At 45.2% G+C, this 14,679-nt stretch overlaps 3 protein-coding genes across 3 annotated transcripts; 2 read left to right on the top strand and 1 right to left on the bottom strand.

Annotated features, from left to right (window-relative positions):
* Nucleotides 1-895: 895 nt before the first annotated feature.
* Nucleotides 896-4,569, top strand: AOL_s00076g569 (uncharacterized protein; the record flags this gene model as incomplete). The annotated part of the gene is made up of 6 exons (XM_011123121.1): nucleotides 896-1,527; nucleotides 1,648-1,770; nucleotides 1,858-1,959; nucleotides 2,056-4,200; nucleotides 4,261-4,431; nucleotides 4,503-4,569. The coding sequence occupies 6 exons, from the start codon at nucleotides 896-898 to the stop codon at nucleotides 4,567-4,569; spliced, it is 3,240 nt and encodes a 1,079-aa protein (XP_011121423.1).
* A 745-nt stretch (nucleotides 4,570-5,314) lies between these two features.
* On the top strand, nucleotides 5,315-6,410 carry AOL_s00076g568 (uncharacterized protein; the record flags this gene model as incomplete). The annotated part of the gene is made up of 4 exons (XM_011123120.1): nucleotides 5,315-5,455; nucleotides 5,693-5,868; nucleotides 5,995-6,064; nucleotides 6,198-6,410. The coding sequence occupies 4 exons, from the start codon at nucleotides 5,315-5,317 to the stop codon at nucleotides 6,408-6,410; spliced, it is 600 nt and encodes a 199-aa protein (XP_011121422.1).
* A 3,647-nt stretch (nucleotides 6,411-10,057) lies between these two features.
* Nucleotides 10,058-12,274, bottom strand: AOL_s00076g567 (uncharacterized protein; the record flags this gene model as incomplete). Its single annotated transcript, XM_011123119.1, has 2 exons — nucleotides 10,058-11,917; nucleotides 11,978-12,274. 2 exons carry the CDS (start codon nucleotides 12,272-12,274, stop codon nucleotides 10,058-10,060), a joined length of 2,157 nt encoding a protein of 718 aa, XP_011121421.1.
* Between the last annotated feature and the right edge of the window lie 2,405 nt (nucleotides 12,275-14,679).

Below are 14,679 nucleotides of genomic sequence, written 5' to 3'. Positions count from 1 at the left end.
GTTCCCTTTGCATTGCATATGCCGTGAAAGTACAACGCATTGTGCCATGTTGGATAATAGCCTGGCATTTCAGGCCTCGATGGGACATGGAGATATCAGTTAACGAAGGAGGGAAGAGGGAGTATTTTAACCGGACAATTGTTCCGGATGCTAGATGAAGATGATTTTGAGAAAGAATTGAGGTTATGATGGTTAGAGAATTGGTGGGATTATAGCAGTAGTATCAGACTGATATAGTACTGCTGTAGTCTGGAATTAAAGAGTGTCCACATAGTGAGCAGTGCAGTACGGATAGGAATCGCTTTCAACTTACACCGAGCCTGTTGTTCTCTCTTGTTTCCTCCCCATCGCTCAAATCTTCAGACTTCATCTACATCTCCCTCATCTCCTCTTCATCATCATCGCCATCACCATCGCCACCCCTGTCTATCAACTTCATTAGAGCTTCCTCCTCTTGGTTTTTGATAGATACTCACTCGTTAGATTGGTCTTCGGACTTGATCAATCGAAGTCGTGTCGGTATTGAGCTGGTTAGTATCTTTATTCTCTACTCTGCTTGAACTCAAGTTACTATTATACCCATTTCATGTATCCAATACATCTTCAATGACGATTCTCATCGTCTACAAAGCATACATATAAAGTGATATCAACTCGTCCGTCGTCTTATGTTATTTCCTGGCCTGCTGCATTCGCTTTGTTCAATCCGAAGATATACATATGCTTCAATCTGACAAAGCCATTCTCTCCTTCTCCAACATTGTTTCTCAAGTCCCTTCTTTAGTAGTATGATCTGTCGTTACTACTAAGTGTCTATCGTGCTTTTTTTTTTTTGAGTCTTTCCGTGCTATTTTCCCCGTTAGTCCTCTCGCTCACCCCCCATCACTAGTCAAAAATGGTGGCCTTCAAACTTAGGCAATGTCTTCTCGGACTTGCCACATTGGCCTGCTTCACGCCGGTCGATGGTATCCAGCCAGTCAATCGCAATCCTACCGGTCTTACGCTCTTTGGCCGAAAGGCTAGTACTTCGCTCGTTTCCAAACCTGGTGATGCCCCCAAGAAACGTTCTGCAATTGCGAATGCAAACCCCGAGCCTTACTACTACTACGTCCCACAATCATATGATGCTCCACCTTATTATCCACCCCATGTTACTTCTTCGGATCCAGGGACTACCAGTACCTCTACTTCTACCACTTCGTTGAGCTCTGCTTCTTCGTCTGAATCCACTACATCTGGAGAAGAGACTGCCACCTCTTCTGGAACTAGTACTACTTCTGGAACCTCAACCTCAACCTCGGTGACTACCACCTCTGGTGTAAATAGTACTACGAGCTCAGAAACTGGATCGGTCACTTTAGAGCCTGAAACCACAACGACGACGACGACGACTAGTTCTTCAAAAACTGCTGCTTCAGCTCCTGAAACAGAGACTACGACCTCCTCGTCGAGTGAAACCATTGACTTCACTACTAGTAGCACCACTACTGTTGTTACTACTATCACTGTCACGCTGACTAATTCGAGGTATGCACATGAGTTATTCTTATATCCTCGGAACCTTGCAGGATCATAGTCTCGGAGAGACTACAAATTACCTATAAGTCCCCATGATTCTAACCTAGAACGGTAACATTCTTTGAATAGCTCTACTTTGACGACAAGTTCCGGGTCTTCCGTTATATCTTTCCCAGAGACGGAAACTACAACGACTACGTCGACTTCGACCATTGCTTCGACTTCTAGCTCATCGTTTCCTACTACTATAGGGTATGCATAAACATAGCTTCAGTGTTTTCTTTTTAGCCATGCAAATTCGATACCTCATGAGTAACTGGAAATTCATTCATCCATTAGTTCAAACTCGTCAACCGTCGCTACGACGACAACATCGACATCGACGGAGACGTCCTCTGTGATATCAGTTCCCGAAACGACATCAAGCATTGAAACTACAAGGTTAGTACGCTCCATGTCGGACATCCAACTTGACACCAACCCCTTCAACCTAGATTTAGTTAACCAACTAACACATTTATACATTTGTTCGATCAGTAGCAATTCGACAACTAGTTCAACCTTTTCTGGGACATCCGTTGAGACATCTTCCGTTGTTTCGAACCCAGAGACTGAGACTACTACCTCAAGCTCATCATCTTTCGTAACTTCCACAGCCACTAATGCTAGTACTAGCACTATCGTTCCCACGTCAAGCTCGAGCGAATTGTCCACTACGACGCTCACGATTACTAACACCACTTCAACTACAGCTATCTCAACGTCAACTTCAAGCCTGATTAGCGACCCAGAAACAAGTACCACATCCTCTCTTTCGTCTTCTAGTCTCTTGACATCGGTCAATGCTACAACTACAACAACCGTGACTATACCTTCGAGCAGTTCAAATACAACTACATCACTTGAGACAAGCACTACATCCCTCACTACATCCTCGTTGAATGCAACAACTTCGTCTAGCACTGTTATTAGCGAGCCTCCCGAGACCTCGCCGACAACTTCTAGTTTCTCTACTTTAACTAGTTTCAATGTTTCTTCTACGACTACAAGTTTTACTTCATTGACCACCAGCAATGTCACAGTCACTATCTTCAATTCGACGACAACCATCACTTTCCCTACTACAACATCCAGCCAGCTGGAGACGACTACGTCGATTTCAACAACGACTTCATTCAATGCAACTACTACTGTCACAACTTCTTTGTCCACTTCCTCGAGTATTGGTAATTCGACAACATCTCTTGCTAGCACTTCGACCATCACATCTGCAAATAGTACGACGACAGGATCAAGCAGTCTCATTTCGGAGCCGGAGACATCAACAACATCTTTTACTACCACATCTTTGAATGGTACTGCGACTTCTTCTGTTCCTGGGAATTTGACTACTTCAACTTTCACCAGTAGCATTGGGACCTCAACAAGCACAATTTTGTCCACAATATCGGTTCCAGAGAATACCACAACTTCGACATTCACCACAACTTTTGGTGAATCAACATCTACGGGAACGACTACAATCACAAGCTCAGGAAACTCTACAACGACATTCGTCACAACGGTTCCAAGTTCTACCACAACCGGGACCACGACTTTTAACGTCTCGACCACCTCAGGGACTTCTAGTCTGCTATCTGAGCCTGAAACTTCGACTGGTACAGCGACGATCAACGATCCTGGGAACTCTACAACAACGGCTACGATTACATCCGGAACTACAACGGTGACTACAGGAACCTCGAGTCTTATTTCTGAGCCCGAAACATCATCTACGTCAACCGTGACCACGGCTAGTAATTCAACAAGTACCTCCGTTACGACGATTACTTCTGGTACTTCAACCACAACTATTTCTATCACCTCAGAGACTTCAAGTCTGATTTCGGAACCCGAAACATCGACGACCACCGGAGTTACTTCAGAAAATTCCACAGTTACATCTACTACGACTATCCCATCCGGAACAACGACCATAACACTCTCGACGACCTCGGAAACATCAAGTATTATATCCGAACCTGAAACATCCACTGGAACCTCTTCAAGCACAAGTAGCCCCTCCACATCGGCTTCCACAAGCACTGGTACCTCAACCATTACACTTTCCGGCAGTACATCGACGATTACATCAACCATCACGTCTGAATCCACGACTTTCACGGAAACCTCTACAATTTCTGACCCCGGCACCACATTGACATCGACTTTTACAACCACTAGTGTCTCTTCATCGTCAATTAGGTACTATGGATACCCTCCGGAACCCTGGTTCTCTTCCATTCCTACCCAAATTAGCAGTACCACACTGGAATTAAGCACATCCTTTGTATCCTCTAGCAGTATCTCGGAACCTGGTGAAACTGATACGTCTGGTACTAACAGCATCGTGTCAACTACCAGTAGTTCGCTGAATACACTCCCAACCACCCCTCCAGTATCTCCGGAAGGAATATGCGGCCCAAGCAACGGGTTTGGTTGCTTCGGATCTTCGTTTGGTCCATGCTGTTCTCGATCCGGGACTTGTGGACGGGATGCTCTACACTGTATTGTAAATTGTCAGCGTCGATTTGGTGATTGCTCGAACTCAAATCTTAGTCCCGATGGTACCTGCGGTGGAAGTACGGGATACGTTTGTCACGCAGCGGCTGGTGGCACTTGTTGCTCTCAATTTGGGTATTGGTAAGTGTTTTTTCTATCTAGAATCTTGAAGCCTTTTTCATGCTAATAGAATAATTATAGTGGCAATTCTACCGCTTACTGTGGAGGTGGCTGCCAACCTGCTTTCTCGGTTACCGGGACGTGTAACATCAATCCGGATGCTTCTTATGACGGCCGATGCGGTATAAACTTTGGTAAGACTTGCAATGACGGGCCGTATGATGGGCAATGCTGCTCTCAATACGGATATTGGTAAGTCTTTTTTCTTTTCCTTGAGATCTGGCATTCAGGCGTCAATTCGCTGACGAAATTGCAAAATACAGTGGTGTCACTGAAGCGCACTGCGGCCCGGCCTGCCAATCCGGCTGGGGTCGGTGCTCTGCTCCTTGAATTAGGTTTTCAATATACTCTGTTGTGCTTTTCTTTTATGTTACCATATCGATTTGAAAGCTGGTGTTCCATTCAAGCCGTGGTCGGTTGACTATATGAAATGCAACCGATCAGCTATGAACAACCACCTTTCTTTCCTATACTGCGGTTCCTAATACCTAATACGCCTCCTTTTTGCTTGGGACTTTCGAACTTGCCAACAAAAACTGCTTGTGCTCCAACTGCCTGTCTATATAAATAAAATATAACTATAGAAGGCCATCAATGAAACTCACATTAGAATACAGCAACCAAGGTCGGTTATCGGGCCAGTTGGTCGGTGATACGGCATATAGGTACAATTTAGACCAGTAGACCTAGGAAAAAACTATGTGCAACATTTCTATCAGTGTTACTGATCCAGCAAGTACTCAGATACATGATAGGTTTTTAGGTGTTTATCATGCCCCTCGTGTCAAAGTAGCCTTAGGACCATTCGCACAATGCCTGATCACGTCATTCAAATTCATGCCCGATGCAAATATCCCAAGCAGAGTCTAATTTCTACATCTATTGTGTATTGATTTACGGCTTGAGTCTCGATTTATGCATATAAAAAGGACGATATCCACCCGTTCCTGTTGTCACAATTTAATTAACACCGACTAACACAGCACAGCCCGCTACCTACCCCCACAGAAGCGAGAATCATCAAGAATAATCTAGGATATACTCTTAAATTATAGATTTAAAATTAAAAAAAAAAATGTCTCTTCCTAACGGTCGCTACTATATCCTCTACGACGCTGACAGAGAGGCGCGCCATGTTTTTCGCGCTCCAGCCGAGGACCTTTCACTTCTTCCCAAACGTATATTTGCCTTGCCCCGAGGAGTACGTGGGCATAACGTAAGTATTCTCTTGAAGTTTTATCTATTTGAGTTAAATATATAGAAGCCAGATAGCCTGGTTTACGAGAAGGGGAAAAAAACTATGTATTTGGTTCCCAATTCACATCATTTTACTCTTCGAATAAACCCTTTGTGAACTTACATCCAAACATCCATCCATTTCCCATGCACCATGAAGAAAAGAGGTCTGAATACAATTCATGGAGTTGATTGGTTAATACAACGGGTACAATAGTGGAAACTCGAGAATAAGGGCGGTGGAGTTGTGGACTTAGAAGCAGATGGAGCTCCTACCGGTGTAACTCCTCGGAGAACAGACGATGGACCCTATGCCTTCCTTATAATAGAGCTAGCGAGGACAATAGGATGGAAAATAGAGAAAGCCGAGGGTGGAGATGACCGAGGTTATATGTAAGAAAGCTGCCAATTTAACCCCTTTAACTTCAGGTTATAAACTCTACATCTACATAGTCTTGAGGCTAGCCATAGACATATGAATACAACATACTGACAAAATTATCCCGCCAACTGGCATAGAATTACAACAAACGATGGTGAGCTTGCCTGGACTGTTACCGATCGAGCAGCGGGTATTCGTGGAAACGTGGTAAGTCTTTTACTCTTCCCCCCCCCCCCCCCCCCCTTTTTTTTTTTTTTTGTTTTGAAATCACTTGATGGTATTACTATAGCCAGTATTTTGAATATCAAGCAGTCGATAGTAATAATTTAAATTGTTACAGATTGGACTGGAGCCAAAGGATGGTTCCCCGCGACAAGTGTTTCTTTTTGTTAAAGATAGTAATAGCTATGGTGGATACGACGACGGCGACGGCGACGATGACTATTTCCCGTCGAGGGCAATTCGTAAACCCGCACACAGGGAGAAAGAACATGTGCCACAATCCCGATTTGGGTCTAAGAGAAACGGTCGTGGCCGGAACTTTTGCGATTAAAGTATCGTCGGAGTGTTAGACACCGGCCGGGTAGATTGACTTGCATGGCGATATTAATATTTCGATTCATGAATACTACTATTTCTTTGAGACTTTCAACAGTCTCTTAACTGGACTTTTAAACAAATTTTTGGGGGATTAACATGCAAACCTGTAGTTACTAGTATACTAAGAAAGTATCTACAAAGAACAGAATGTATTTTTTTCAGATCCGATTGTTACACTCGTTCCCTGTCCTATCATTCATTCACTCGGTGACCACCCCGCGTCTTTCTAAAGGTAGACAAATTTAGAGGCCACTTCACCATTTTTTTGTTTAAAATCGAGGCACTAAATACCGTAAGTGAAGAAACAAACCGTTAGCCATAAGAGCCGAGAGCAGCAGAGAAGTCAATCCAAACAATGATATGATACGTTTAAAAACTAAGCTTGTTCGACACGGAGTTTAAGGGGGAAAACACGAACTAGTCCGACAGTTGGGTCCATGGCGTGCTACCACAGGCCAGTTGTGCATGATCGGCTCGAGACATTTTAGACACTTAGGCATGGAACCCCGCCATCGAATAACCTCATCGATTCTTCCTATGACACTTCAAACTTAGTACAGCCTACTTCGAATATACGCTATGGGCGGACTCTGGAACCCGATTTACTACAGTTAACATTAATATTAATTATTATGATATAATACATACCTCGTACTACCGGCCACCGCTGCTTTTGTGTAACACTAACGCATCCCAGCCGCTTCTGCAACGATAATTCGGGATCTACGGGAAGTAGCGAGGCTGGGATGGAGCATCAGAGCTGCAGAGTAGTGACTGCCATGCGTTCTGAGCAAAATTTTGTAATACTCTCGTTAATCGTGTGGTAGCCACTCCATTTGGAGGGTGAGGTTGGGTGGAATCAGTCCTAGACTTCAAGTATCCCTTTCTGCTCCCACGGGCTATAGGTTGTTATTAGAGTTGATCTATATAGTTTTGTGCCTATGCATATGTTATGTTAAGTAAATTATAAACGAACAAGTTCAAAATATTCAAAAAAAATTAGTAAACCAACCCCTTTTTCACGATATTCTATGAGATAGGACTGATATCTCACTTCTCGTTGATCAATTGAATCAAAGATCAATCCTAGCCGCTTTTGCCCTCTACGTACTCAACTCACATTGCTATTTGCCAAAAGGCATCAACATCAAATTGAGGTTGCAGATTCTTGGTAAGTCTGTGAAAGTGATGTATAGATGCATATGTATGAATGGCTAGAATAGTTGGCTCCCCTGTTGGAATATGGCTAAAGGATGCATGTTTACAAGTTTAGGTGACACAACGATAATTCAATTGGTCGGGGTATATGGATCGTGGCAATTGCGCAAGTTAATTGAGCCCACTTGCTCTCTCGATGAATGGAAGTTTTACGTAATTACCGGGAAGCTTTGACATACATGCAGAAGCCGAGTCAATTGATGTCAAGGATGCTTTTGCGAGCTTTACCGTTGTAAACCGATACTTGAAATTATTTCTCCTAATATATATGGACAGCTAGGCTGAAGAGATCATGAAGCAAAACGCGCGTTGGGAGATTCGACATCATAGGTTATTCATCATAAGCTAGTTTATACCTGAATTTTCATCTTGTGAAGTTGAAAGAATATGGCATTTCCGCCGGCACAATACTTCATCTACGGCTCGGATTCATTCACCGAGAGACCTGTATCAAGGTCGGCGTATGAGGATCATAGCCTTTGGCCAAAACAAATATGGCTGCTGCCTGAAGGAACCCGAGGTCTGGTGGTTAGTTTATCCAGTCATTGGCGGATGCCTTTTTTGGAAAGCTTCCTCTAGGCAGGTCGGGTGAAAACCTGTTCTAGGGGAGCACGATATCGCTCTTCAAATTGGGGCGGATGAATTTAGTGAACAAAAACTGATTTACAATCCCTAGCCTTGGATTATTGTAAAATCGAATTCCGGCTACGTATTCCAATCCAAAGGCGCACCGACAGGTGCGGCTGAAGGGGCGGTTGTAGCCATTGTCAACCAAACGTTGGATCCGTATATCAGTTGGATCGTCGAGCCGGCAACCAACGATCAAGATGTTTTTAGGTACTACGATTCCTGGCAACTTATTGTTGCCTGTACATGGATACATACCAACTTCTTTTTTCGGTTGTAGACACAACCTGGTACCCATCACTTACTTACTTACTTTCTGTTGAATAGGATTCGAACACACGATCGGAAATATTGGACAGTAGAGGAAGAAAGAGGCCGCGTGGGGCATAGAGTAGGTTTCCTAGGATGTATACGCTTTCGAACTCATATTTGACACATAATTATAAATCCTTGGAATCCATCGTTGCGTGTCGGGGTAGACCTAACTATAGCTATCGAATGCAGATTGTTCTTAGGAACAAAGGTGAAGGGGCTCAACATTTTAGGATCGTACGTACCAATTCCTGCATTATTGATAAGGCAGCATGCATATGAGAACACCTGTCTTTATACTAACTATCCTGAGCGCCACGGTTCTGGAATTTCAAGGGACTCGATGCTGACCCCCAAAGCCATCTCTTTTACGGCAAGAGACAGAAGAAGTTCTGCTCCTAGATCAACGAGCCAAAAATCCCATCGATCTAGAAGTTCCAAAATAACAAATTTGAGATCTTAGGTTGGGTATTCCAGTGAAATTGTTAATGTTTATTCCATTTTTTTTCCTCTATTGTCGTTTGATATGCATATACCTTGGTAATTTTCACAATTCTTTTGTCCCGTCAATTTGGTAATTTGCTAGTTGCACCTGGGGATTACGCAAGTCAGCTCAAGACTGGAACAAAAAACACATCCAAGGCTCCTACCGCCAACAATATCACATGTCTGTTAAAATAAAGATATATCAAGGGTCAGATATCGTAATCTAAATTAATTTCGTCACCGTGTTGGATTGGTTGGTTGGTACCATGGTACAGAGTAATCGGAGCCTTCCTTGTTGGTACCAAAGATAGACAACCGGGTCCGGGATTCCATGGACGCGTTAGCTGTTGCATTTTAATTAGCGCGCCATACAACCGTGCCACAGTAGCCGCCTGAAGTCCACTTTTGAAACGGAGCTACAGTGGCACCAGCAAATGCAACCACGAGCGACTTTTAGCTTCTGCAAAGGCGCCCTTGGCTTTGTTTCTGATGGTCAAAAAAAAACTTTTAAATTTTTAATGCTCACAATTACGAAGAAAGAAGATGATGATTGAAAGTGTTTATTAAGTATCAAATTTCTTTTGATTTGAAATATACAGATCGGAAAAGGTAGTAAATAGTAAAAAAAAAAGAGTAAAATCTCAAAATAAGCCCAAGCCCAGTCGCTATGCTAAGGAGTGTATCCAGTTGGTGGTATAATACAAAAAGATATGTAGAAAATCAATTCCAGCAGATAAAGAAGAAAATCATGTGTTAAGAAATATCTGCTGTCTATATGCAGGTCGTAGATATTATTAGGTTTTGCCATGTTCCTGTTCCGCACTGTATGGCGGAGGCAAAGTAGAATGTATCATGCGATTGGTAACAGTTTAAGGAAATGCGATGGACCGATGTTAATATCTGGTCTTTTGAACAATGGAAACACAAAACAAGTCATAAGGAAAGTTGAGAGTAAGTTTAAGCCATGATCAAGGCAGTGAGACCAATGACACCGGCAAGCATGACGGTGCTGAAGGCCTTGAAGGAAGAAGCAGCGCCAGTGGCGATTGGTGGGTTTGGAGTGGTGTTGTTAACCGGAACTGGAACAGTTGGGTAGGCAGTCATCAAGGTAGATGGTGCATATTCAACTGGTGGGGTAGTAGCCTCAGCTGGGACAGTGGCCGGGATGGTAGCTGGAGCAGTTGGTGGAACGTATGGAGGAGCAGTGATGGTTCCTGGAACGAGAACTGGCTTGGATGGCTCGGTGGTGACAAGCTTGACTGGGCAGACGGTGACGGTCCTGATAACAGTCTCAGTGGTGAAGACTGGAACGTAGCCTGGCTTGTTGGTCTCTTCTGGTGAAGCAGTGGTGACTGGAACAACGACGGTGGTAGAGACAGTGACGGTGGAGGCACCGGTGGTGACTGGTGGAAGAGTGACATAGGTAGGAACGCAGGTAACAATGGCTGGATTCTCTGGGATGTGCTCAGCGCAGAGACCTTGCATATACTCGAGAGCCTTGGCGACTTCGTCATCATCGACACCCCAGGCTTCAACGCACTCAGCGACGCTCTTGATGTACTCTGGGTTGGGGCAAAGACACTTGACATCACCGCTGTTGACACACTGGGTAATCTTGGTCCAGGTCTCCATACATTGTGGGAGGACTGGTGGGCAGCCGGTCTCAACTGGAACGCTGGGCAAGGTAGTGTAGACATCAGTTCCGCTTGGGGGGAGGGTCTCAGTCTCGCTTGGAGAAGGAGTCTCGTATGGGATGCTGGTGTTGGCAGGTGGGACGTAGATGTCAGTGGGTGGGACATAGACATCAGTGGGTGGAATATAGACATCAGTGGTAGTGGGGACGTCGTCAGAAGTGGTTGGAACAGCCTCAGAAGTTGGAACACCGGTGCAGGAGTACTCAGTGCAAGGAGCCTCGTCAGTAGTAGTTGGGACGGCCTCAGTAGCGGTGCAAGAGTAGTCAGTGCATGGAGCCTCGTCAGTAGTGGTTGGGACGGCTTCAGAAGTAGTCTCGGTGGCAGTGCAGGAGTACTCAGTGCATGGAGCAGGTTCAGTTGGAGCAGGCTCGGTGGTAGTATCAGTAGCAGTGCAAGAGTACTCAGTGCATGGAGCTGGCTCGGTTGGGGCAGGCTCAGTTGGAGCAGGCTCGGTGGTGGTGTCGGTAGCAGTGCAAGAGTACTCAGTGCATGGAGCTGGCTCGGTTGGGGCTGGCTCAGTTGGAGCTGGCTCGGTGGTAGTATCAGTAGCAGTGCAAGAGTACTCAGTGCATGGAGCGGGCTCAGTGGTAGTGTCGGTAGCAGTGCAAGAGTACTCAGTGCATGGAGCAGGTTCAGTTGGAGCAGGCTCGGTGGTGGTATCAGTAGCAGTGCAGGAGTACTCAGTGCATGGAGCTGGCTCAGTTGGGGCAGGCTCAGTTGGAGCAGGTTCGGTAGTAGTGTCAGTAGCAGTGCAAGAGTACTCAGTGCATGGAGCTGGCTCGCTGGTTGTAGCTGGAACAGGGGCGGAAGTAGTGCTTGGCTTGTCACATCGGAACTTGATATGATGGATATTGAACTTGCACTTCTTCTTGTTCTGGGAGCTCTTGTGGATCTTGCACTTCACGCTCTTGGCTCCACCGCACTGGGTGTTCTTGACAGGAGTGATACCAGTTCCGCACTTGCTGACGTGCTTGCAGCTGGAACCGTCAGGCATGCCATAGTGGAATTCAATAACGGACTCGTACTCCAAAGAGATGTCGAATTCGTCAACAGAGAACTTCTTGCCGCACTTGATTTCATTGCTGTAGGTCTCTGGCTCGACGTAGGAGGAAGCGCATTTGCTCTATCGGGACTGTTAGTAAACGATAATTAAATTTAAGAATTGTTTGACTATGTCACTTACTCCACTGCCACGTCCGGATCTCCTCTGGAGCTTGCTCTTTTGGCACTTGTATCCAGAGAAGTCAAAGTCATCGTACTTTGGCAAATCACCATCTGGAGCATCAGAGAAATCGTATCCGGTGTTCTGCTGTGGGGTACATCTCTCATTGGAGTATGCTGGAGGCTCGAACTTTGGACGGCCACCGCATTGCTTTCCACCGCAGTCGTAGCTGTTGAAAGGTTGTGTCCAGTCGATATAGGTAGCGGAAACTGCCTGAACTGCAGCCAAGGCTCCGAGGAATTGGATTGCACCCTTCATTTTGAATGCTTTGATGTAGTAATAATATACTTAAACTGTTGTAGTAATGTATGTAATGATAGACTTGAAATGTGAAACTCGATATAAACGATTGTTCAAAATAAACTGTCTGGCCAAGCAGAAAAAAAATACTAAAATGGCACTGCCAGAGGGGGTATCAGAAGATCGAAAAGTGTGTTGAAGTTGTTGGATAATGCAAAGAAGGTTGAGCGAGTGTCACTGCACAAGCAGCAAAAGTAAATAAGTACAACAGTAGAGGAAAGAAAAATATAACAACGAAGGTCGGAGCAAAGAGGAAAAGACGCTTGGGAGAGGAAGGAATAGAAACATCTGTGAGGGTTGGACTTTATGCGTCTTAAGTACATGATGCTGATACACATACGTCTGGTCTATTCTGATAGATGTCCAACCGAAACAAGCAATAAGACCTGTACTATTTTGGTGCTGGCCTTGCCCTGCGGCCCTGACAGCGAGGCTTGCAGGGGAGTTTCACGCCTTCAGTGCTGGAGTAGCTAGCGTCCACAGAAAAGGCCCCGACAAGGGCATGGTGGTATTCGCATCTGGCCGGCCAATCCGAGTAGCTTGATGCTCAGCCGCCCCACAGCATCCCCATCGTTCTGTTCCTGCAGAAAAAAGCACATCGCATCCCACCCTGTTTAGGCCGTTTGAGACTGTTAGCATGTTTGAAGTTATCTCAGACACCCCTTGGCACTGCCAGAAGACCATAGAAAATTTTTTGAAGCGGTGCCCCTGAGCCATCTGATTTGCTGGATGGTCAGCACAGAGCGGTCATCAACAGGCGCTCAGATCTGGCAGCGGCACTGCAGGACTGCGCAGAGGCAATGTCTCTGCAGGACCGCAAAAATCTGATGTCGTGCAGATTGACAGTTGGGCGCCGCTGTCCCGCAGAGCTAGGAGAGCAATCGAACGCCTACAATTGCAAAGTTTATGCAGTCACATTCATGTAATTTTACAAAATTACAATAGAACACGATTCTATAAGCGTAGCTTCGTATATTTTCTCCCTATTCTCTTGGTATATCATAAATCATATCAGACGGGACTACGCTGAGATTACAATAGAATGACTAACTAGGCCCTCGAGTTATGTTGGAAGAGTTTTTTCCAACTTCCAAATCCGATAGTTACCGCCGACGTGCCCCCGCTTAGCATTTGAGCGCCAGGTTGGCGTCAATCAGATCACAGTGGTCCTGTCCGTGAGGCCAATTGACAACGACCCCGGACATTCCCACCAAAAATAGTTTTGGAACAGGCCAACGTGAACAATCCTGTTTAATTTCGACCCGCGTCTATAGAAAAATGCCTACTATCAAAATCTCGATAAGATTCGGCTTTATCTTGCACCCATAGGTATTTTCTTAAACAGGCAATTTTTAATCTATTAAGATTGCGTTGGAAAGCACCGTTGGACAGTTCCGAGATATGGGCCCTTAGTATCACGAGATATAACACCTATAGTAGCTGCGGAGAACCAATTCAAGCTGTGGATCAAGCTCGAGGCAGGATGGCTGAGAAACCCCCTGAGAAGCTTGAAAAATGCTTGTCGACTCCTTTTCAAGATTTTCGCTTTGCCATACCCGATGCGTAGAGGGGTGTATTTTCGGCGAAACAATTAGCCAGCCATATAGATCATTGCACAGGTTTCGATCCCGATCGGGCGATTCTAATACGGTGAGTTTGCCGCATGAATTTCTCGTCCCTTTCCAGAATCAAACTTGGCGAATACATCGAAGAAACTTTTCGTATGTAAGTACATGCAGGTACGTCGTAGTCAGGCTTACGAATGCCGTGTAACTATGCCCGATAATACTGACGATAAAGTAGATTTGTTTTTTCGACATAAAACTAAATCCTTTTCATGCGCAATTAAAAATCTTTAAACGAATACTTTATGTAGACTATTTCTCATGCCATCTTGGCCTTAAGTTCTTTCAACCATCGGACAGTCGGAATGTTTGCCGCTCAATCAACCATGCCATGTCCTCGAGCTCCATAGAATGGATGCCTCCTTTGTCTGCCCCCCTTGCCGACAGCCGGAGCAAGGGCCCCCGCGATCTTTGAACGGGTTGGCTAATTATCAGGAAAAATCTAGGCCCCACAGTTCGTTTGAGCCAGCGCGCGTTCCCTTCAGAAAATCCAGAACAAACACCTTCAATTGTTCTCGATGCTCGAGGATGAATTCACATCTCGAGACAGAGGGGGAGGCGCAGCTCAATCCTTAACATCATAACATCGCAACTGTATGTAGTTGGGAAACTTGTTATCTAGCCCGTGTGCTTTGACGGCGGTCGGAATTTTATTCCAGGCTCCAAGGAAGTTATAGACGGGACCCACATCCGCGATCGGGTCTCAGTCCTTGTTCAGAAAACAACAAAAGAGCAACT

This window comes from Orbilia oligospora, assembly GCF_000225545.1.
Source record: "Orbilia oligospora ATCC 24927 unplaced genomic scaffold scaffold00076, whole genome shotgun sequence".
Taxonomy (NCBI): Eukaryota; Fungi; Ascomycota; class Orbiliomycetes; order Orbiliales; family Orbiliaceae; genus Orbilia; species Orbilia oligospora.
Note: the sequence above shows the minus strand (reverse complement) of the source record. Positions and strands in the feature narration are given on the sequence as shown.